Genomic DNA, 25,564 nt, shown 5'->3' on the forward strand with positions numbered 1-25,564 from the left:
GTCCTTCTGGGATGGAGCACACGATTTTGATTTCAGGGTCGGCTGACCAATCCGACGTCGCGCAGCGAACCTTTGTTGAAAGGTACGCTGGACGCGAACCGAACGGAGGTCGAGAGAGGAAACGAGACGTCCGTGTTTGCCTCGGTCGTGCCTCGGGGTAGTGCGGCGTATCCTGGTGTTGGGGCTGAAGTTTCAGGATTGCCGGGTCCTACTTTGCAGCCGACCATCGCGCAGATAGACCCAGCAATGCTTGATCAGCTAGTGCTGGTCTTGCAGGCGTTCGTGTTTGGTACAGGTGGTCAAGCTGTGGCAGGGATGTGGTTCCGGCGGCGCACCACCGCCACAGACGTTTCTCGAGTGTCGTCGACGCGTGCGGGAATCGCGCCACAGCAGGGAGTGAGTCAGCCCAGGCTTCCCAGCTTTCAGGTCCTGACGGACTTTCGAAGAAGCTGGGATGGGGATCAGTGGCTTCAGCGACGAGTGATAGGGAGCGAGACCAGCCAGAAATTTGGGTCTGCCGACGTCTTCGCTGAAATCGTCTAGTGAGACGAACTAAAGGCGACCACGTCACAGGCGGAGGCCAGGCAGGAGGCAACGAGATAGGCGCGTGAGTTCTTCGCAGTCGAGCGAGGCGAGTGACATCAGTTCCACCAGCGAGGAAGACAGATCATGTACTCGTTGCCAATGTCGGTCACACCGTGACAATCGAGCACGGTTGAGCTCCAGTAAGTGGCCCCCTTGAGACAAGAGAAGGCGCTTGAATGGGAGTCGGGCTAATGCGGTGACTGCGCAGCGTAGAACCTGAAATTCACCGGAGCTTCAGAATTGTCAGCTGAGCGTTTCTTGGAGAGGTTGGAGCTCTGCATATAAATATACAGGCTTTCGGATCACGAGATTCTTCCAGCTTTGTAAACCATCTTCTCCGATCACGCAGAGGTCTGGCTGTCCAACAGGGGGGAATATGTAGGTCACTCAACGTCAGAATAGCCGAAGGAACGGGCGAGATAGAGATGTTTCTCAGAGACTGGCCAAGCGCAGAGAAGCTCAATTTGTTTCCGGTATCGTCAACCGGGACATTATGCTCTGGGTTGTCCTCTGGGTCGGTCGACAGAGTCATGCCAGAACTACCAGGCGCCGAACTGTACGTTCCGCACCTGTGCGAACTGCGAGCCGATCCGTAGATTAGTGGAAAACCGGTCCACAAGGAGTGGAAGTCCAACGCTCTCAGCGATAGCGGGTGCGTGCATGAGCGGACTTTATCGCTACTGCAGTACTGAGCAACGGCAGCGGAAACAACAACGACAACAATCAACGAGCGGAGCAGTGGATTGAGGCAGCAGTATTGTAGAGCGAACGAGAGGACGAGCAAGAGGAAAATAGCGACGACAACAAACACCAGCGAGACGATCAGCGAGAATGAGCGCACTAGTGAGGTCACACTGCACAGCGTTCTAGCCATCAGAGAGGCTGAAGGTCGAGGTCGGTGCCGTGTTTTCTCTTGTTTTTCTCTCTCTCTTGCGTGTTTGGGCGCCATCTTATTGGTGCTAGTACGACAGACCTTCTAGCTACCCCGTTGATGAATTAACGTCGGAAAGTGTTTGTCGGGCATTATTGTAATAATTTTTCTTAAAAAAGGGAATCGGCAGGCTGACCAGCCACCGATTCACCTCCGCGTTCGGATTTATTATTGTACCGCTCGCAGTGTATAAGCGCGAGATCGCCGTATTGTAACCTATTGTTGACGATTAAAGGATTAGTGTGTTAATCCGCTGTTGTGTTTATTCGCCGCTGTATCACTCCTCATCCCGACTTCGAATCTGTGCGTTTAACGTAGCTGTGCTCGACCCATTATTCAGTCGTGGGAATGTATTTTGCTGTCCGAATCCCCAAATAAATAATTTTATACAGCTACACAGACGGGAACTGTGGCAGATTCTCCGTTACAATTCATAAATATATGATATATTATACACATCATTGTATATATACCTTCTTTTACGATTAACAGAAGTCCATCTTCGAAGTTTTAGACGTTCTGTGAAACAGAAATTGATAAAGAATTAATTAAAACTATTCGAGTACAAAAATTATCACGATTTAATCTATTAAACAAATATTTTCATATCAAGTATTAATATCAAAATATGTTGCAGGAAAATTTGTGCCGCTTAATTGAAAATAGAATAGGATTGGAAAATTTTCAAGAGTCTATTACAAATATAACAAAACACGAACTTTATTCTCGCTCCCTGAAATTACCTCAACCCTCTGCCAAGAATAATTCTGAATTACTATTGGATCATGAATTTTGCAAGTTATTAAAAACTTTAGAAGGTAATAAAGATTATATTTATATTTTCATTATAGTTGAGATATAAAGATCTGAATTCCTAGATGTTATGTTCATTTAAGATATAATTAAGACATAACTTAAATAGTCATTCGTTTTTGAGTTTAGTATAAATCTTGTTTTCAACAACTTTTCCTAGTCATCCCTTTGTAAAATCGGATTGATTTAATAATATAAATAATACTAACAGGAAGCTTGATAACTCAAAATTGATAGGATCAAGCCGAAACTCGACACTAATGAACTATAAATATTATTATAATATGTATATAATCCTATATTATCAACAGTTATACGGAGTATCCTAAAATTTTTGGGACCATTCAAAAACTCAAATGAAATGCATTATCGGGAAAAAAGTTTCAGATAAAGTTTGTAGTTCTGTTATTGACGAACCAGGTAATGATCATGATTTGGATATGAAAGTTATTTTAAAGTCAACTTTCGTATTATAAATATGTTATAGATAAATAAAAATTCTTACTTTTAATGCCAGAGTCGGAGTCAGCGAAAAATATTACGTTTAGATGATCTATCATGTATTGAGTCCAGAAGACCCCAAGATAATTGATAAAATCATGCAGATGTTATTTTTTTTAATATGTGTATTTAAACTATTCTACAATAATATAATTTATCGAAAAATGTTTCAAATCAAAATTACCGGATTTTGAAGGGAAAATCCTGGGGCTTGCATGTAGTTTGTGGAAAATGTTTCTTTGATAATAGTAAGATAGTAAGATAATTTTCAAACTTTTTGTGGAAAAATCAATATGTAGACGCCATTCCTCTGATTTATATAAATTGTCTTCGTAGGAATTAAAAAGTCTTTGATTGACATTACAATATACTAATGCATTTTCCTTCAATAAGAAATCACTATACTTATCACTTCGTGTTCTATAGACTATTGCTTTAAAGTTTTCAGATAAAAAACTCAACTTTATCTTTCGTAAAGTTGAGATCTCGTATCAAATCGTCTAAACTAGCTTAATCATGCAATGTAGGTTTTTCATCACCAGCGCTATCGTCGAAAAAAATTTCTTTCTCTTCATTAATATCTATTGATTTTCTTATTGATTCATCAATATCCTCTATAGATGGACTTATGATCCCCACTTCCACTAGTGTTAATAATAAGATCTTTTTTCTCGTAATTAACAGTTTATGATTATTACCCTAATTTCGGGTGTCATATAAGTTGTAGTACGAAAATAGGATAGGAAAAGGTATTTCTGCATCGAAAGAAGAGAAAGACCCGTAATTCAAGAACCAAATAGATGGCCTGCAATACGGGACGCTCTTCTTTTTGTCACGCATATGCCGACTTTACGAAGAATGATTGTAAAGTTTTTTTTTAACTAGATTTAGATGTAGCGTAAGGAGTCTGCGCAATTTCATCTACATCCTGTATCACGATTTTTCTAACGGATTTCTTCTTATTAGAAATCTAAAAAAATTAACATGGAAAAGAAATTGAGTACAAAATTTGATGTTATCTAGAAAATGGTTAAATCAGTAAATAAAAATAATATTCTTGCTTTAGTAAATAGTCCTGTGTGCACTGTGCGATACCGAATTGAAGTTGAATATTCGATAACTTAATGTGATTTTTATTGAACAAATTAGCTAAAATTAAATAAATTAGCTAAAAATAAATCAAATTAATATGATAATAACTTATTATACGGGAGTTTTAGAATTTATTGCGCGAAACTTGCCCTGAAGGAAAAATTCGAAACACGATTATTAATAACAATTTAATTAAACGCTGTATCACGCTAAATATTAACTTAAAATTGGATAAATATCAACATCTATGTGAATAATTTTGATATAAACTATAATATTAATGCACACAATTAATTCGCAACATTAATAACAAATAATAATGTTGTTTAAAACTGTAATTATGAAATAAAAAACCAAAAACGTAGATTCTGAAATTTTCTCATAGGTATTAATTCAAAATAATTAAAAAAATAATTTTGTTACTTAAAACATAAAAATTTTACATAATTAAGAAAGTTAATATTAATTTAGAAAATAGAGAAAAAATGATACCTGTAGAGCCATTCTCGAGATTGCGCCCATACCTTTAAGCTCACGCCCCGAATTTTCCCACGCATCCGCATCAATTAACACCTAAAAAATAAAAGAGAAAAGTGGAAAGATTGCAGTTAGCCAATTAGAAAACTGCTGTTATATCCACTATCAAAAGAGTGTGCGCGAGCGGAAAGTCAGCTACCGTAACCTACAGATAAAGAAATTAATTTAGTGTCTAAGTTGTAAAGAGGAAAAAAACTCGGCAACAATGAAAAGTTGGATACAAATAATAAAGAAAAATAAGTCGAATCATACTAATTTATTTAACTTCCTTTTTCTCTCCTCTCACTACTTATTATTAGCTTATCGATACAATTTTATTTTGTCTTAGTAGAATAGTGCGGCGTGGTTGAAATATTCTGCCATAAGACAATCGCACCGTTTTAAAGAAAATCTTACTTTGATGAGAGTATATCAGCGAGGTCTGAGATACGCACATACAAAACCCAACTCCATTCTGTCAAGTGTTCGCTGGAAGTCTTGTAGTAGATAAATTAATATTTTCGAGATTCGCGAAATTAGCAGCTCTTCCCTCTCTAATTGCTCATCCTCGTTAAGGCGTCGAAGCGCAAACTGATTCGAGCACCTGAGACAATGTCTGCTTCAGACGTTCCTGAGAAAGTGACTCAGACGTCATGATGCAATCATTTTTTTTTCGATAATTGAGTAATTAGATAATTAGCTTCAAAAATCAGCGCGTAACTTTAGAAGTATATACATTCGATGCCGAGCGAACAGCGGTGTGAAGGGTTTATATGCAGCCTCCACAGCTGAACAGAATCGGTGCTCAATCTTAAGGCGTGTCATGAGATTTCCATGACAAAGCAGTAAAATGCGTTTTTATATTATCAGAAGCAAGATCAATTAATGAAATTAATAAAGCCATATAGACTTTGTAACGAGATAGTACGGCTCGTCACCAATTGTTTAGGACGCGGAAGAGAGGCAATGACTCTTTGTAGACTCGTTAATTCCAAATCTTATCCTATATTCTACAAAATAACTCAACCTACTGTACAAAGAAGCCCGACAATCAGTCAGCCTGGCACGATATTGCCGCGGCAACGGCGTAAATACCGGCACAAAGGACCGTCGCAATAGTTGGCAGATGAACGATTAACTATCGCGGCACCCGTAACGGGCGAGGACGAACGCCACGTCTGAGAGAGATTAGATTAATTCGTTTATTGCGCCAATGAGGTGGAACCCCGTCTGGCAAAAGAGAGAGAGAGAGAGAGAGAGAGAGAGAGAGAGAGAGAGAGAGAGACAGAGAGAGAGTGAAAACTCTGGAAGAGCACTTGACCTTGAATTTACTGCGGCTCCTCGATGAACGGGAAGCTGTAAGTCACCTTTCCTCAAAAGCGCTTCTTTCCGTTGAGCAGCTTCCTCCTTCTGTACTTCTGTACTTCCTACTTCTGCTGTTATCGCTCCTCGCACTATCACTTTGCCGTTGACGTCCTCCACTGACTGATCCGCTACTCGATCGTTTGCATCTTATCTAACTCCCTGACCATTCCTACTTGACTCCCTGACTATTTCCTTAACTATCTGATTATCTATGCTTAACTCCCACTCAACTCTGTTTTTTCTCTTCACGCTTGACGCATCCCCACTTGAGCTACATCTAGAAGGATGTAAGAAATTGCAATAATACGCTGTGGTTAGTGTAAAAAGTCATTATGTTTCAAGCACTTCTTTGAAGATTATTACTATTGTGATACTGTAAAAACTATGGCAATAATACATTTTAATTTACATGTGAGTCAAAAATATAGTCTTTTATAAGAATATTTTTTTAATAAAGTTCATTTGAAAGTAATAAGACAATGTATGATATTAGATACTTATTTTTAGGCGTGACTTTTTTTATCCTAGGTTTCGGTTTGACAATTATTTCAACCAAAAATCAGCGATAAATGGGTTGAGGACAGTAGCCTGCTTGTAGGTTGGTACTAGTATTCTTTAGGGATTCATTAGGTTAAGGGTACAATGGTCTGGTGTTATGAATTGTTTATTATGTAGGAAGATTATAGGGTTAAGGGACCATTACCCTAGCTTGCCGTTTGGAGGCTTTAGATTCCGCAACCATTTAAAGCTATAGTGGTCGGTTATCACTTATCCTTCTATATAAGGTCGGAACTTTTCAATCGCCCATATCACCCCGAGACACTCTCTTTCAGTTATCGAGAGCCTCTACTCGGTAATACTGAGTGCTTGGCTGGCATTAAAAGAGTATTCTTCCTTCTTCGTCTATGTGCTACAAGAGTACGCTGCCCAGTCCCGAATCACTGGTGTCGCATTCCACGAAGTACGGAGCCGCGAAGTCGGATCTAGCTAAGATGGGAGTGGTGGCAGTCAATCCTTTTATATGCTCGAAAGCGTCTTGCTGTGCTTCAGTCCACACATAATTAATGTCATTCTTGATTAACCTGGTAAGCGGATCCGCTATACTCGCGAAATCGAGTAAACATTTCCGATATCATGACGCCATGCCTAGGAACCTATGCAACTGCTTATGGTTTTTAGGCGGCCGATAGTTTATAATGGGCCAAACCCTTCCAGGATCGGGACGAGTCCCATCCCTATTGACTAGGACACCTAAGTAGCGTACTTTAATCATACATATGCGTGATTTCTTACGATTGATGGTTAACCCTGCCTCTTTGATCCTTTTGAGAATAGAAATTAGCTATTTGCGATGATCTTCATAGGTTTCCGTCGCTATGATTAAGTGATCGATATAGACAAAGGCATGAGGCTCCATCTCGAACGGAATTAGCGTATTAGTCAACATTTGGAAAGTCGCAGGTCCACCGCTTACTCCATAGGGCATTCATACAAACTCAAATAATCCTAGCCCCGGGACGGTAAAGGCGTAAAGGCGGAGATTGGGATCGATCGCTCCGTAAGAGGGATCTGATGGAAGGCTCCTGAACAGTCAAGGGCGCTAATGTACTTGGTATGTTTAAATTTTCTCAGATTCACGATGCGCGTTTCACATTGCACGGACGCGTGAGGATTGCGAGTGCCTGCGCTGCACTGACTTGCACGATGCATGCGCGTCATTCTCCGCCTTGTATGCAACTCAGTTTGTTTTGCATAAATATATCGCTCTTTATTTCCAGGTAAATAAGTCATTATATTTCGACTACCATTTCCGCCTTTTCTATAATCATTTGTTGTCAGCACTTAAACCTTCTAGGCGATCGCCCCGAATGGTCGCGTAGTTCACGGCACTCACAGCACTCTCTGCAAGCTGACTTTCTGTGTGGTGAAGAAGGCATTCTGCAGCGGCTGGACCTAGATAGCCCTCATGCGGGAGCACAAACCGCTCTGGAGAACATTATTGCTTACCACCAACCTTGCTAGTGAAATAGTTTTAATATTCCGGATTTTGCCCGCACTTTCACAAGGAACAATCCCGTTATAATATTAAATTCTTCTATTCAATGTTAGAATAAATTCTTGTTTGTCAGTTCGATTTATTTATAAACCAGTTACTTTCTATAAAATATATACACATAGATGTGCAAACAAAACACGCAAAAAAATTATGTGAACACAGAAAACATGAGAACGCAAAATTTTCTAAATACGTCCATATACGCCTGTTTTAGATTTAAAAGTAACGGTCATTGGTTCGGTCGCAACGAGAATACCGAGTAGTTGTATAATGTATATTTTTATATATCATTTCTTTAAACACTGTGCTACAATCATATTCTAATGCATTTAAGATATTTTATTGGATCATAATATTTACCTGATCCGAGCAAACTACAATCATTAACATTGCTAATAAATTTCAAATGATTTCTATGTATATTGGTAATAAACTCTCTATTATCTAGGCCTATTGAAAATGTATTAGCAAATTTCTCTACCGATTTGCGGACTAGAAATTTTTTTGCAATTTAAGTGTGTAACGGTGAAATCCAGTCGTCCTTCAATGGATGGCTCGTGACTGTCCATACAAATTATTTTCGGGGATTCGGGAAGCAAAGATCGTTCCCGCGGCTAAATAACGCGCCGAGCACACGTGTTAATCGTACGCGAACCGTTATATTCAGGATGGGAGTGACGATATAGGTGAAGAAAAAGGGGGGGCGGGAGTAGGTGTAACAACAAGCTTTAATAATAACTGTATTAATGATAAGAACAAAAGAGTAAATAAAGCCAACGCAAAATTAAACAACTAAATCAAATCAAATAATTGGCTAACAAAATATGAAATAAGGAAAATGCGAAAGAAAAAGAAATTACAAAATAATCAAGGTGAATAAATAAAGAAATACAAATAAGGAGAAAATCATAAAATAAAACGAAACTACAAATCAAAGAAAATCGAAATACAAAAAGAAAAGGTTACAATAAAAATAAAACGACCCGAGATACAATAATGAACGACCTCGCAATCGGCAGAGCTGCCGAACTGCGAGGTGTTTATTCGACGCCTCGGACAGAGAGAGAGAGAGAGAGAGAAAGAGAAAACACCACACCGACCTTGCCTCGCGTCAACTCCGTTGTCCGCCTCGGTACTCCTATACTCGTCGACCTCCAAAATACTCTGCAAAATAAAGGCGGGATGTCTAGGTGATCACTCTCTTTCGTATCCTCGTTTCTCTCTTGTCCCTTGCTGCGGTGTTGTTGTCGGTTGTTATGTTGGTGTTGTTGTGAATGTTGCGATTAATTACTGTTGTTGTTATTACTGTTATTACTGCTACTGTTATTTCTGTTGTTGTGGTTGTTGTTAATATGTTTCGGGTGTATTCGTCTGCTGTTGTTACGAGGAGTGTGTGTGTGTGTATATATGTATCGTGCCGTGCCTCGTTCCGCCCAGGGAAGCAGATCGGTACGAAACTCGCACTCACCGGCTCACCAAGATGGCCGCACGCGCGCACACGCCCGCGTCACCTCGCCGGTCGCCCACGTGCACCGGTGCCGGCTTCGCAATTTATACCAAACTTTAAACGAACACTCCGTGCACCGGGCACGTATCACATGTAACTCAAGTCTTCGGCGAGAGCGCGGAAACTCACGAACAAAACAAGATAATTGGGAAAAATTGTGTGCGCGCGGCGGACCGTGCGACTCTCTAGCAGATACTGCCGATCTTCTCTCTTCAAGCCGGCGAGATGCGCGCGCAGGTCTGCCAGCGACTCGCCGGCTTTCCCCTATCTTCTGTCTCTCTCTCTCTCTCGCTACGCTCTCCACGTTGGCTCCCTCCAATCACCGCCGTTGCCGTCGCACCTCGAAAGAAAAGAGCAAGACGGAGTAATTAGAGTGTGCTCAACTGGCGCACTCTCCCAGCTCGGCGAGGCACACGGGGAATCGGTGAGAGCCCGACGGAGAGCAACGGTCGAGCCATGATTCTCCGTCACAGCCCCCCCGAAGCAACCGATCCTTCTACCAGGATCGGGGGCTGTTTCCCCCGCTCTCACCGCCCGGGCGCCGTACTCGAGCTGGGAGGGTACCCAATTAGATCAAATCAAATAAAATAATATTAAAGGATTATGATGATGAAAGAAGAGGGTCAGCTTGAAATAGACCAGAGGAGAAACAAATCGAATGCAAACAAACCAAAAAGAAAGAATAAACAGAGTCAAACATAACTTACCTCGTCGCTTCCCCGTCTTACTGATCTTCCTGACGGGGCGGAGGCTGCGAGAGCTCGCTCGCCTCAGCGACGAACCGCAGCCTGTCCCCAATCGACAGCCCGGCAAGGTATGCCAGGGCAATCGATCGAGGGGAGGGCGGCGACGGCGTCGATGGTTCCGGTGGCGCCAAAGATGGTAAAGTTACCGATGCCACTGCCGGCATGGCTGCCGAGGGCACCGGCGACTGTGCCACCGACGTCGCCGATGGCGGTGGCGACGTCCCCATCGACGCCGGTGACGATGACGTGGAGGGGGTGGTTTCCGCCATCCCGTCGGCGTAACGCTCCAGCGCTTGCCAGCGTGGTGGAGCCCGGCACGGCACTCGGCCTGGTCCGGTGCCGGCCTGTCGGCCTGGTGCCGGTTCGGCCTTTGCCGCTGCCGTGGCTTCCGGCTGGAGCTCCGGCCGTTGGATGGCGGATTCTTGCGTCGACACGGGGAGGGGTGTTCCCGACGCACCCGAGTTGGCGGTGAGAAGGGCCCTTTTCTTGGCCGGACCGCGCTTGGCTCCAGCCCGTGTCTTTCGGCGACGACGGCCGTCCGGATACACCTTCCAGAAGACGCCGTCGTCGTCGATGAACGGGCGCCACAAACGCGTCTGGCCCGACGCCTCCCCTCCAACCGCAGGTCCGTCACCAGCCAGCCCCGGTCCCGGGGGTGAGCTCGACCCGGGGTCCTCCACCTCCATGGGGCCAGGTTTGTCCAGGTTCACCCCTTCGGGGAGAACCGGCTCCGCTCCCGAGGTCTGGGTTTGCCCAACCCCTCCGGACGCGTCTCGGTCCGCCTCACGCCGGCTTGTCGCCTCTACTCTCGCAGTCGGGATTTTCTGCGAGGGCGGGCTGTCGCCGACGTAGCGGAACTCTACGTCCGTGGAGAAGTTGGGAAGCCGCCCAGCTTTCTTCTTCCTCGAGGGTTCGGGGACGTCCTCATCCTGGTACCCCTCGGGGGGGAAGAGACCCCGTCCGCCGGGCCGCATCGGCGGGAGCGCCCTGCGTGGCCTTTCCTCTGGCTCACCCGACGCCGGGAGGAACTGCACCCCGAGGGGGATTTCTACTTCCCGCCTCGGGGCGTGTGTTGGAACCTTTGGTTCCTCCCGGACCGTCGGTGGGGGGCCATGGTCCCCCTCCCTGGCCGCTCCGAATCGCAAACCCGGGGTGCCCGGTTCTATGCGGGTTTGTAGACCCCGGGTGCGGGCGGTTTGGAGGCCCATGGCCACCCCCGCGTAGGCGCGCCCAATCCGAGCGCGGGCCCGCGGTGCCCGGGAAACCAAGTTGGCCAGCGCCTGCTGGAGCGGAAGCGCCTGACGAGCTGGGCCGGTGTTGAGGTGGTTGTCCCACTCGGCCCGACCCGGGTGGGGAACCGACTCCAGCGGGACGAAGTTGGCTTTGAGAGCCTCCTTCTCCCGCTGCTCCCGAGCCTGCCGTTTCAGATGCGGCGGGAGAGGAGCAGCGGCCGGCGGCGCCGAAGGCGCGCCACCACTGGCCTCGCCCATCGCATCCGCGGCCGGCCCAAGAGTAGGGTCGGGCTCCCCCTCAGGGTTTTGCCCATCAGGCCCGGGGCGAGGGGCGAGCTCCCGCACCTCAGGGGGGTCCGCGGGTGGTAGGTCCGCAGCGGCATGGCTGCCAGCTGCAGTTACCCCCGACCCTCTCAGAGACTCTGCGGGGGCCATCGCCTCCCGCCCCTGAGTCGGGCCCACCAGCGCTTGAAGGTGGCCAATCTCCTCCTCCAGGCTCATGTCGAGAACCTCCTGTAAACAGACAAAGACAGAGTAAAGCTCCCACACCGTGCCCCTTTCGCGACTGGATTAGTAGAACTGGAGTTACCCTCCACCAGATTAGTACAGAAGTTAGCATGCAACACTGAGCGGATCGACGACTCAAACCACTTGGCCGTCAACGACCTATCATGGCGATAAAAGGTACATTTCGGGAAAGGGGGAAGGGAGTGGAGCGCGCGCCGTGATCTGCAAGGGTTCCCTAACTAGTGTCCTTCCTCCCTCTTATGTTCTAGGGTTCTCTTCGCGGCGGGACATACCGTTTTAGCTCCTTTACGTGTACGCGATCTACCTGTTTCTTGCTGTCCGTTGTCAGGATATATAATTCTGGGGACAGTACCTCTAGCACTTTGTACGGCCCGATGTACGAGGGGTCTAACTTCGCGTTTCTACCCTTCGCCGCGTTAGAGAGGGTGTGCGACCTTCGCCACACCATGTCGCCCTCCTGGAATTGGGCAAACCGACGATTGCGGTCATAATGCCTCTTTTGTTTGTTCTGCGCCTGGTCAATGTGCCTAAGCACGAGGCTCCGCAATGCGTTCAGGCGCTTCATCCGGTCGGCCCATTCCTCAGGAGCAAGACGCACGAACGGTCCTCTTTTTTCCACTTCCCTTCGTAAGCTTTTGGCTGGGCGTGGCTCTCTTCCGAAGTTCAGGAACGCGGGCGATACCCTCGTAGTCGATTGTACGGCCGTGTTAATCGCGTGTCGAAACTCTTCCAGGTGTTTATCCCAATCGCGGTGGTCATGGTCTACGAAGATCGAGATCATGGTCTTTAGCGTCTTGATCGCCCGCTCGCAAAAATCGGCCTGTTGGTGGTAGGGTGGGCAGGGTACATGCTCAATCCCGTATTCCTTGAGGGTGCCCCTGAATTCGGCCCCGCAATAGTTCTTAGCACTGTCGCTCACTAAATAATCGGGAATCTCCCATCTGAAAAGGATTAGTTCCTCGAGGGCATTCCCCAAGGTCTTTCCCGTAGCGACAGTGAGTGGCTTGAACTCTACCCATTTGGTGAACAGGTCTTGAAATACCGCCAGGTATTTATACCGGTTCTTACTACGGGGTAGTTCGATTACGTCCGTGGCAATGACTGCCCACGGACGTTCGACCACTCGCTTGCTCATTAAGCCCTTCGGTACGTCCTGTTCACCTTTGTAACGCTGGCATAGTTGGCATGCCTGCACAAACTTCTGCACATCGTACCACATACCCGGCCAGAAGTACTCGCGAGCGATGCGGTCGTACGTTTTCTCGCGACCAAGATGTCCCACCGACGGTTCGCAATGAGCGTCTTGCATGACGCGTGATCGACGCTCCTCCGGTACGACGAGTCGCCAACACTGCTCCTTATGGGTTACTGGGTCCAGGAGTTCGTTGGTACCATATCTGTACAGCATTCCGTCGTCGATTTTCCAATGCTGGAACTTCTGTGGTTTTGACTCCACGTCCTTCAACCGTTGGAGGTACCACGAGTCGACAATATTGTCGAATGCTGCTATGTCCTCCTGGACCCCTGTCCCACGAGATAACGCATCCGGGACATGGTGGAATGCCCCTTTTCGATACACCAGCTCGAAGTCCCATTGCTGTAGCTCAAGGATCCAGCGGGCCAACCGCCCCGAAGGATCTTTCTTATTTTTCAACCAAGTCAGAGCCGTATGATCGGTGACTGCAGTAAAATGCGCGCCCTCGATGTACGGTCTGAACTTGTGAATGCCGAACAGCAAGGCGAGGCATTCGAGCTCTGAGACGGTGTAGTTCCTCTCGTGTTCATTCAGTGTGCGGCTCGCGTAACATACCGGGTGGTCGTACCCCTCGTCGTCCTTCTGCATCAGACATGCTCCGAGTGCATAGGACGACGCGTCGCAGTGCACATAGAACATCCGGGTAAAATCCGGACGCACTAGCACTGGGGCCTCGGTCAACGCTTGTTTTAGCGAATCAAACGCTTGTTGCTGTTCGAAGTCCCAGCGCCAGGCCTGGTTCTTGCGCAATAGCTTCGTTAGGGGTACTTTGAGATGTGACTCGTGCTTGACGAACCTGGAGTACCACCCGCACATTCCCAGGAACCGGCGCAACTGTTTGATGTTCCGCGGGGCTGGAAAGTCCAAAACGGGTTTCACGCGGTCGGGGTCTGGCCGCAGCCCGCTCTCGTCGAGAAGATACCCCAAAAACGTCACACTCGAGCAACCAAACTCACTCTTCTCGACGTTGATCTCCAGTCCCGCCTGAACCATGCGCTTCAGCGCCTTCTCGAGCCACACCAAGTGGTCCTCGAACGTTTCCGTGACTATAATCACGTCGTCGAGGTACTTGAACACGTGCGGCTCGAAGTCTGGTCCGAACAGTGCGTCCATCAAGCGCATGAAGGTTGCAGGGGCATTGACCAATCCGAAGATCATCCGGTTACATTCCCAAAGACCGCAACCCGGCGCTCCAAAGGCTGTGTACTTCTTGCTGTCTTCTTGCAACGGTACTTGGAGGTAAGCGCTCTTAAGCTCGATTTTGGAAATGTACCGGGCCCATCGCAACCGATCGAGTATCACATTTACCCCCGGCATCGGATAAGCGTCGATGCGAGTGGTTTTGTTCACCGGTCGCAGGTCGATGCACAGGCGGTAGCTTCCGTCGTGCTTTTTAACGACCACCGGTGCGCTACACCACTCGCTCTGGGACGGACGGATTAACCCCTTTTTGTGCCAGTCCGCAATCTCCTGGCGGATGAATTCGGTGACCTGCGGGGAGTACCTGCGCATCGGTATCTTGATCGGCCTCGAACCCTGTACGTCGATGGCGTGTTCGATCAAGTCCGTCTGCGCCGGTGATTCCTTCGGCACCACTCGCCGCACCAGCGCCTCGATCTGTAGTCGCTGGGGTTCCTGCAGTGTCGAAAGCCCTCCAACTTCCGCGGCCAAGCTCAGGTTCCTCGGTCGGTCGGGAAAGTATATGCGGTTTCCTACTCTCTGCGCAAAGTGATACCACATGTCCCGACCCTCGACACTCCATGTGTCCTCCTTGGCATCTAACCGAAATCCGAACGCACGGATGAAATCCTGTCCCAGAAACATATCGTACTGTAAATCCTGCTCGCACGCATATGCCTCAATCGACCGGACCACCGTGTCGATCTCGATCGTCAGTCGCAGCTTCCCCAGCATACTGACTGATGTGCCCGAGAAACCATTCACCGCGCCAGGGATTCTTTGCACTCGAGCTCGAAAGTCTTGTGTAAGCCGGCGACCCACAACTGATACTTGTGCCCCTGTATCGAACAGGGCACTGTACGCTTTGCCGCCAATGAGCAGTATGAGCAATGGACGGTTTTCCACGATTGCGTCTAGCACGGGGTTCTCACCATCAGATGCAGCAGAACAGTCAGTCGTGACCTCCACGACCACCGCCCCCACCGGAACCGACGAAGCTTCCAGTTCCTTCGTCGCGTTCCTATCAACTGGAGCACACACTGCATCCGATGGTGACCCAGAGGATCCCGGTTGTTCATCAGTGTCCACCGACGTCTCAGACGAGGGGGCAACCCGTGGCGATGGCTCGCCGGCGGGCACTGCCACCCTCGGCCGACGCCTCTCGTTCTCCGGTGCCTCACGCGAGTCCTGGCATTCCTCATTGTCCGTCACTCGCCAACGGCTCTCAAGACGCTCTTCGAGCTCTACCCAATAATCCCCGTCCGTCCCTGTCTCCTCTCGACCTTGAACTCGTACCTTTAGGTCGAATTCATCGTGCCCGAGTTCTGCAGCCCACTGCGGGTTATTGCCGAGAGCGTTGGGCCACCACTCCCCGCAGGCCGGTTTTCCGCCAGCCTCCGTATTGGCTCGCAATTTGCGCAGGTGCGGAATGTGCAGTTGGGGGCCTGACAGTTCTGGCACGATTCTTTCGACCTACTTAGAGGGCAACCCGGGGCGTAGTGTCCTGGCTGATGACATCGGAAGCAGATGGGGCTTCCCTGCACTGGGTTAGTCTGGTTTCGGCCAGGACTTGGGCATTCCGAGATTCGATGGCCTTCTCCATTGCAGGCATAACACCTCCCCTGGAAGTTGGCCCGATCCTGCCCGGTCCTTGAGTTTTGCTGGCGCCTCGCAGCCTGCGTTGGCGCCTCGCAGCCTGCGTTGGCGCCTCGCAGCCTGCGTTGGCGCCTGCAACGATGGGGCAGTTCGCGGGTCATCACCCGCACCCCCGGTGTTCCCCTGAGCCTGGTTGTTGGGGCCTTTCCGCAGTGTGGGCTGCACTGGGCTGCTCGCCGCACACCGCCCCCCCGATTCGCTACCGGATGACCGTCCGGTTGTGGCGGTGCCGGAGGTTTTCCCCTTTCTCTTCTTCTTCTTGGCTTTGGCCTTATCTGCCACAGGCACCTTCGTCGGGGTGGCCACGACATTGGCTGCTACGTGCGCCCTCTTTCCTTTCCCCCGATAGGCGGCGTCTTCCACTGGCAGGTTGTCCTTGACAGACGGAGGGTGCCATCTCTTCTCGCATTCACGATGCTTCTCTAATTTCTCGCCGTAATACTCCAGGTCGCGCAGGGTATGCACGGACTTTTCCCTGATATACCTTCCGTATTCAGGGTTGAGACCCGCTTAGGCCAATCGGACTTGTTTTCTTTCCGAGGGAGGGGGTCTCATCCTTCTGATGACGCTCTCAAATGCGGTCAGGTAGTCGCCAATGGACTCGTCTTGGGCTTGCGTTCGGCGAGCCAATACGTCATATAGCTCCTCCCTTGACAAAGCTCGGCAGTAGTGCCGGCGGAAACTGTCTGCGAAATCTCGGAACGTCCGCCACGTTCCGAGTTTGTTGGCCAGCCATACCTCCGCGCGGTCCAAGAAAATCACATCCAGGGCCGGCAACACCTCGCAGTCCGGGAGTTTGTACATCCGCACGCAACGCTCAAGCTTCTCCAGGAAACGTTCCGCAGCCGAACCCAGTGCCCCGTTGAATTTTAGATTCCAAGTGCGGAACGCTGTCACGGCATCGGCTCGCTTCCCGTTCAAACGTCCCCTGGATGTGCCCCGTCTGGAGTCGCAAGAGCTCGACCTGGCCCGACCGCCCCGACGAGACCGGCATCGGCGACGAGAACGCGATTCCTCAGGGCTGCTCATGGAGCTCCGAGTGCTCTCCTCACTCGACTCCGAAAAGCTCACCCGCGCTTCCCGTCGCCTTCTGCCGAGCCGCCTTCCTCGGCGTAATCGCCCTCGATCCGACTCGCTAGACGACTTTGGCGACGACGCCGGAAAGTCGTGGGTTGGTGTCGGCCTGGGTCGGCGTTTCCCCCCACTTGCGCCGGAAGTGGCTATCATTCGTTCAAGTCGGTCAGCAAGGCCGCCGGAGCTCGAACGTCCGGGGGACTGTCCCCGGGTCTCCTCCTGCCCCATACCAGTCGCTGTGCGCATTGGCAGTGTCCGAGTAACCGGCATGTCAAGGGGGACCCGAAGCGGTAGGGCCTCACGCGTTATTGGGGCCTGACCCCCTGCGCCAAACCCGAACGCTTGAAGCACCAAAACTAGTTGATTCAAGACCGCTGGGTCGATCATGGCGAGACTGGGGGGCAAAACGGGATTCGGCTGTTCGGAGACTGGTTGTGCAGGACCCAAGGGTACCACACGCGGTAGTGTCGCTGCTCCCAGCCCGTCCTTCCTATTCGCGTGCGTCGCATCCACCCGCGAATCTAGCGGACCTAACACGGAGACTTCATGTCTTCCCCTCTTTCGGTGCCCGAAGAACTACTCGCGTCCCCCGCGTCGATCAGGGTACGATTAGCCAAGTCAAACGGCTCCGCTACCCCTGCCGCGGGGGGGGAGTGCTGGACTTTCTTTCGTTCAGAGGGATGAAGGAGGGAGGTGTCCCCTCCTCCCGACGGGTTAACATTCGCCTCCCGTGTCAAAGCCTGCTCCAACAGCGTAGCCAGGCTCTGATCGACCCCTGAGTCCCGGTCTCCTGCCTGACCGGCCTGACCTGATTCCGGTAGACGTCCCGATAGGAAATCCTCGGGAAAAAGGGGAGCATCCGTCTCTGGCCGTGCGGCCATAATGAAAGCCCGGAAAAATCGGTCCTGAAGGACGGTCGTCTCCCCCTCGGCACTCAAGCCCTCCTGGAGCATCAATTCAGTGAGTTGCTGTGGGGGCATACGCAGAATGCGCGCACGCAGCTGCTGCAGTTCAGGGTGCCTCTTAAGGCGACGGATAAACAATTCTTGTTTACCTGGGATGGGTGGCATCGTTATCAGGCTTTGATCTCGAGGCAAAAATGCAGGTAGGCCCCGTTGGCAGTACTGCCACCACGCGACTTGAGCACCTCAACCGATGCGTTTTTCCCCTAGCCACTGGTCTTTCGCGTTCGTAAAAGTCCAAGAATTCTCAGGCGTTTTTTTCGAATTTCCCAACCACAAAGCAACTCACGCCTATCCACTGGGAAACACGGCGCACACACAATAGAAACAATTGGTAACAACAATATCAGATCGCCGCTAGTTACTCCTGAACAAACGTCCGAAAAGGCACACAAGAATACCCAATCACGCGTACGCACCGCTGTTCCCCACAAGGGATGCCATGTAACGGTGAAATCCAGTCGTCCTTCAATGGATGGCTCGTGACTGTCCGTACAAATTATTTTCGGGGATTCGGGAAGCAAAGATCGTTCCCGCGGCTAAATAACGCGCCGAGCACACGTGTTAATCGTACGAGAACCGTTATATTCAGGATGGGAGTGACGATATAGGTGAAGAAAAAGGGGGGGCGGGAGTAGGTGTAACAACAAGCTTTAATAATAACTGTATTAATGATAAGAACAAAAGAGTAAATAAAGCCAACGCAAAATTAAACAACTAAATCAAATCAAATAATTGGCTAACAAAATATGAAATAAGGAAAATGCGAAAGAAAAAGAAATTACAAAATAATCAAGGTGAATAAATAAAGAAATACAAATAAGGAGAAAATCATAAAATAAAACGAAACTACAAATCAAAGAAAATCGAAATACAAAAAGAAAAGGTTACAATAAAAATAAAACGACCCGAGATACAATAATGAACGACCTCGCAATCGGCAGAGCTGCCGAACTGCGAGGTGTTTATTCGACGCCTCGGACAGAGAGAGAGAGAGAGAGAGAAAGAGAAAACACCACACCGACCTTGCCTCGCGTCAACTCCGTTGTCCGCCTCGGTACTCCTATACTCGTCGACCTCCAAAATACTCTGCAAAATAAAGGCGGGATGTCTAGGTGATCACTCTCTTTCGTATCCTCGTTTCTCTCTTGTCCCTTGCTGCGGTGTTGTTGTCGGTTGTTATGTTGGTGTTGTTGTGAATGTTGCGATTAATTACTGTTGTTGTTATTACTGTTATTACTGCTACTGTTATTTCTGTTGTTGTGGTTGTTGTTAATATGTTTCGGGTGTATTCGTCTGCTGTTGTTACGAGGAGTGTGTGTGTGTGTATATATGTATCGTGCCGTGCCTCGTTCCGCCCAGGGAAGCAGATCGGTACGAAACTCGCACTCACCGGCTCACCAAGATGGCCGCACGCGCGCACACGCCCGCGTCACCTCGCCGGTCGCCCACGTGCACCGGTGCCGGCTTCGCAATTTATACCAAACTTTAAACGAACACTCCGTGCACCGGGCACGTATCACATGTAACTCAAGTCTTCGGCGAGGGCGCGGGAACTCACGAACAAAACAAGATAATTGGGAAAAATTGTGTGCGCGAGGCGGACCGTGCGACTCTCTAGCAGATACTGCCGATCTCCTCTCTTCAAGCCGGCGAGATGCGCGCGCAGGTCTGCCAGCGACTCGCCGGCTTTCCCCTATCTTCTGTCTCTCTCTCTCTCGCTACGCTCTCCACGTTGGCTCCCTCCAATCACCGCCGTTGCCGTCGCACCTCGAAAGAAAAGAGCAAGACGGAGTAATTAGAGTGTGCTCAACTGGCGCACTCTTCCAGCTCGGCGAGGCACACGGGGAATCGGTGAGAGCCCGGCGGAGAGCAACGGTCGAGCCGTGATTCTCCGTCACAAGTGCTATGTCTTTTCGACCATTTTTACCTTTGAACTCGATCGATTTTCGTTTTCAAATTTAAATGTGTTGTTTATCCAAAATTGTCCCAAGTTTTTTACATCATCAGCTACATGCCACAATACATTTACATTTTATGTCATACAATTATGACTATACTCATTTTGTATTTTGACCATGAACCTAACTTACGACATATGTGCGTCGTTAACTTCTGATGTTGAAACAGACTGTTGTAAAAATATATAAGTTTCTTTGACATACAAAGCAAAGTGTTTCAGTTATTTTCAAGGTAAAATACCTTTTAAGTACACTAAACTGCACAGCTAAACCCATGATCACCACTCTGATCCGTGCCACAAGTTAGCCTGTTCTATGCTGCGTGGTGTACGTGTAATACATGTCGGCGCTCTGATGTTTAGCAAGCGTTTATTAATCATAGCTATTTGTGCTGGACAACCAACTTACCAAAGTTTGTTAGAATCACCTAAAAGAATAAAAGTATATTACGTAGTGATGCCTCAAAAGTCTCGATGCAATTAATCTAGAATAGTACCCTTAATTAAATTTTTTTTATATTTTTTTTTTTAACGTCGCTCTATTTATGGTCCATCAGTGCTAATCAGCGACGGAAGCTTGCAATGTGTTTGAGAACAAAGCACATGAAACTTTTTTCAGTGGTGCTTGTATCAATCAGCAGGGACTGGGCGAACCCAGGCCTACGGGGTGCGAGTCCGTCGCCCTACCGACCGAGCCATTGCAGGCCTCCTTAATTAATTTAATAAACTTTAAAGTCAATAATATCGATGGACCTGTAATGTCAATTATCGCTTTTGTTCTGTACGCTTTTGTCATCTGTTTTATTGTTTCTTTTTCAGTTCTTAATTCCGGTACATTACCTGTCTCCATTACATAGTTTATCTGTTTATCGTCAGCTGCTCGTATGTCCTTAATTTTTTCATACGCAACAACCAAAATATCCATTAAGCTATTTGATAGATAGGATTTTCGATCTACAGACTGCATTTACGCACAATATGATTGGTAGTATTTTACTATTAACAATGTTGTATTGAAAGTGCCAATTAACGCCAACTGTCGACAAAATATTAGCCTTTTCTACAAAAAGCTTAAGAAACATATTCATTTCCGAAACTTCAAAATCTGCCCATAGTCTAAACAAAACTATAGCTCTGTCTGACGGACTTAGTTTCAATTCGTGTACATTAGCAAAAAGCGGCCATATTGTTGATTTACTAAATTTTGCGGCTGAACACCAATCCGCATTGAGCGTATATTACCGATTGAACTTTTTACTCAATAGTTGGCCTGGTCTCATAAATTTTTTGTGATTGTCATATACATTTTCAATGCCTTCTTGTTGTATTTTTTCTCTATCGAACCTATAATTTAGTTTTGCTTTAATATTTTTGGGTGATTATAACAAATCACGAAATTGTCTTCGGCATTTAATGATATAAAAAATTTGGTTGGTTCTTTATTTACAAATCCACAAGAACAATGAATATTCCGTCTATGCGTTTCGTATACACGTAGGCTTCTTTTCACACTTGACCAATACACATGAAATTTCATGGATTTCTTGCCAATAAGAAAGTATTTATGAATTTTATACTTAGTATCAGGAAGTTTTTTAGGCTTATCATGAGAAAAGCTTGCGACTTTCATAATGTCTTCTAGCTTGCCATATTAAATCATGTTCAAAACGATTTTTCATTATAATTAACAAAAGTTCACTTTTCAATAGATTTGAGCAAGAACATAGTGGTTTTTGAAGTTTTAAAAGTTCTATGTACTGTTTTAATGCCTTAAAAACAAATTAATTTAAAATGATACACTCCTCGCAAAAATTAAGGGAACAAAAAAATTTGTCAAATTTTTGGCTGATTTTCAACAGGCGGTATTTCAGTGAGAAATGATCGTACAGGAAATAAAAAAATAAAGCTGTTAAAGCTTGAAGACTCTAGTTTTTAGTTTTTTCGGTTAAAAATTTTTTGGAGATCCGTATTTCATGCAATCCTTATACAAAGCGCAAAAAAAATTTTATCCAAATTTTTTACATTTAGTTTCTTACTCTACGGGCAAGGAAAAATTTGTTCGAGCTACGTCAATACATAGGTCTTCTAGCCTGTTTATTCAGCTTCACGCTGCTTTTCGCGGAGCTCAATTGCGATCATTTGTCTCCAAGATATCGAACTTTGAATGCAAAAGGATCCTTTTCGATATCTCTGGAACTACTGGTCGCACAGCGAGCGGACACCGAATTTCATCATCTGCATAAAATTTTCGATGAAATACAGTCAAACTTTAGTAAAGAGAAAAATTTTTTTCCATCTCTAACATTGAATTGAAAAAAGTGAAAAAAAGTGACATTTTCCCCTTTTTTGGTTACTTGACTGTATCTTCAGTAATATGGGCGGAAAAGGTACGGTTAAAGAGTAATTTTACAGTCTAATGTCCTCCAAAGAACCCCCTAAATTTTTGGAGCGATCGGTTCAGCGGTTTTTCCGGACCAATTGATCAAAATTTATAAAAAATTAAAGGAACAAGGTTTTTGTTCCTTAACTCGAAGCAAACTTTTTAAAAATAAAAAAATTCCATTTTTTTTCGTCTGATTACACAATCTTTTGTCTGTTTACGATTAATTTTGAAAAAAATGGAAAATAAAAACATTTTTTTTCAAAAATCTAAAAAAAAATTTTGTTCACTGACTATAAAATATTGTTCTCTAGCGATTGATGACCGATTTACCGCCGGCATTAGCGTTATCCAAAGCATACCACGTGGAGGTTGCTCGGTCGGATTTATGCTTCTTTTGTGCTTACGCACGTGTGCGAATGATTTTTGGAAAGAAGAGACCCCGTGTCTCGTCAGCTCCACAGTATTTTACGACTCTAAACTCACTTTCCAAAGTGTATGTGTGTGTGTTTAAAATCGAGTATTTCCGCCTCTACTCTAAATCACAGCTTGCAATCCCTGCCGCATATTGGAAATGCAATGGCGGATCATCCGCTGAGGAATCTGATGCCAAACTCTTATCAAAGCAATCTCTAATTCAGATAAATTTCGAAGGTTTGGGTAACTCTGACGCAATCGTCGGCCCAAAATGTCCCAGACATGCTCAATTGGATTGAGATCAGGACTCACGCAATTTGGGTGTGTGCGGGGTTAGTTTTACTAACTCGGTGGAACTAGCAAACAGTTAGTCCTCATCTATAGGTAGGTAGTTGCGAGGGGAAGTTCTTACTTCCTTAGGGTACGCGGCACCTGCACACACCCACGAGCCTCGTGGATTGTTGCCTTGTGAGTGAAGGCGTATTAGTGTAGTTGCCGGTAGAAATTGCAACACCCCGCTCACGCCTTGGGCGATAGGAGGCGGTAGTGGTCGAATAGGTAAAATAACCTCAACCGTCACCTACGCCCGAGTGTAGACGGTATGGAAGATACCGCCGACGCGATAACCCGATGGGCATCGAACTGCCTTCGATACAGCTTGACAGGTACCTGACGCAGCTGGAGTTGCGTACAGATGGTCCCAAGCTGATGCAAGCGGTTCGGCTGGCGTATTGGCTATTAGGCGAGTATATCGACCTGGATTTCTAAGTAGCAGCGTTGGATAGAGATGCGGCACAACGCAGACGAAGAAGCCGAGAGAGGTGGCTCGAGACCAGGCGACAAGAGCTAGAGGCAGCTGATGCCGAGGATCTTGTCGCCCACCCGCTCATGCTGTTATGCAGCGATGAGGCAGTGGAGGCGAACCTGACGCGGACTCTCGCGGTCTTCGACAACCTTGAGGAGGATAGTCGGAGCGAGATGGGGGAGTGAAAGCCCGTTGAGGAAGCGGAGACCGGCGTGGCCAGTGGGCCCCCGGAAGGGGTCAGTAGTGAACGTAAGGATTCCACCGGATCGCCAGATAGGCGAAGAGCTCGTCGCTTCGAGAACGAGGAGCTACACCCTCAAGAAGACGAGGAGGAACGGTGCGTGACCGAGCGGTTGAAAGAGGAAATCGAGCGCAACCGTGTCGCGATCAATCGCATACTGGAGATGCTAGAGAGGCACGAACAAGTATGCGCGCGGCGGAGCGACCAGGTGACCGCCCTACAGGTAGAGGTCTAGCAGCTGAGGAGCACGGACCCCATGAATCGACGAAGTGTCGCACCGGAGCGGCCCAGGAGAACAGTGGACTTCCAGTCCACATATACGTGTCACTACGATCCGAGGATACCAGGAAGTACCCCGGAACCCACGAGACCGGCCCCTGGTGAGCCTCGAGAGGCCCCTCAAAGGCAAGCGCCTCTGCGGACGGAGCAGCCGCCGCGGAGAGGACAAATAGACGCCAACATTGGTGAAGGGCAGGCGATCCCGGACAGATCAGCCTGGTACGATACCAATGCGGCGTCAGGATGTTACACGACTCGGGACGCGGGTAGAATAGTCCGAGGATGGAAGCTGCGATATTCGGGTACGGCTTCAGAGTGCGTGGACACCTTCCTGTCAAGACTAGAGGATCTACGAGCGGGCTCTGGGCTAACCGACGGCGAAGTTTTGTGCTCTGTATCAGAACTCCTCAAAGGCATTGCGAGGACATGGTACGAGCTCAATAAGCTTAAGTGGAGGAGTTATGCCGACTTCGTAGCTGGCGCTCGCCGTTGGTTTGGGTCAAGCGAATTGCAGCAACAGAGATTGCTGCAAGAGGCCCAAGCTCGGTACCAGGAAAAGGGAGATATGGTAAGAGAGTACGCCTGCCACCTCCTCTTCATGCTGGCCCAACTACGCCCGCCGTTACCAGAGCAGCGACAACTAGATTTGCTGTATGCAAATCTCCTACCCGCCATCCGTATGCAGCTGCGGAGAAATGCGTTCTCCAATGTGGACGAATTTCATGCCCGGGCAACGGAGATCGAGACCGCTATGCGGGACGACGAGCGCCCGAGGACCAGGCTGGAGCCGACGTCCACATTATACCCCGAGCACATGGGTGTGTCAACGAAGGCACCACCGCTCAGGGCAGGAGCCCGAACCGCGGCCATGTCGAATCGGGGTATGGAGCAGCTGCAACCCGAGTCACCGGTGAAGAGCCAAGCCAGGAAACCCGAGGACCGGTCTTCAATCTCCGCAACGCAGGCAACAGACCGTTTCGAAGACTTGTCGTCTCAAGTAGCGACCCTGCGACGCGAAATAGATCGGTACTTCAGGGAGAGGAAGGCTAACTCCCCCAAGCGGCCAAGGGGTCGGCCGCAGGATAAGCAACCCATTAAGTGCTCGGCCTGTGGCAAGCTGGGCTTTACTAGGAGGTACTGCCCGGATTGCAATAAGGGAAACGGGCAGGGAAGCGGAGGACGGAGGTCCCCTCCGCGTCCCCAATAGAGGTGACCTCTCGCCGCGGGTCGCTCAAACGTGGCGGTAGCCTGTCGGCGACCCCAGGGTTCAGGCAGGTCTCGGAAGGGCCATTGAGTCCTACGAGACCCAGCAGTGCAGGGGCAGACGAGGCGACAACAACCGTGCCGGGGCCTCACCTGGGCAATAGGGCGTTCTGTATCCTCGAAGGGTATGGAGGTCGGATTCATGTGGTGGAGTACGGGTACGAATGGGTCGGAGAGGATACCGTCGGCCCCAAAAGCTCCCGGAAACCACCAGACGCTCC

General features: G+C 48.2%; 1 protein-coding gene across 9 annotated transcripts in view; it reads left to right on the top strand.

Moving 5' to 3' along the window:
• Positions 1-25,564, top strand: part of LOC131675571 (general vesicular transport factor p115) — a 553,225-nt gene that overhangs the window by 221,283 nt on the left and 306,378 nt on the right. For all 9 annotated transcript variants that reach the window (XM_058954591.1, XM_058954597.1, XM_058954593.1 and 6 more), the window contains one exon: positions 2,154-2,334. In XM_058954591.1, the coding sequence (XP_058810574.1) occupies positions 2,154-2,334 (181 nt within the window). The remainder of the gene's footprint in view (positions 1-2,153; positions 2,335-25,564) is intronic.

This window comes from Phymastichus coffea, unplaced genomic scaffold (genome assembly GCF_024137745.1).
Source record: "Phymastichus coffea isolate CEN01 unplaced genomic scaffold, Cenicafe_Pcof_1.1 PCOF00026, whole genome shotgun sequence".
In the NCBI taxonomy this organism is placed as follows: Eukaryota; Metazoa; Arthropoda; class Insecta; order Hymenoptera; family Eulophidae; genus Phymastichus; species Phymastichus coffea.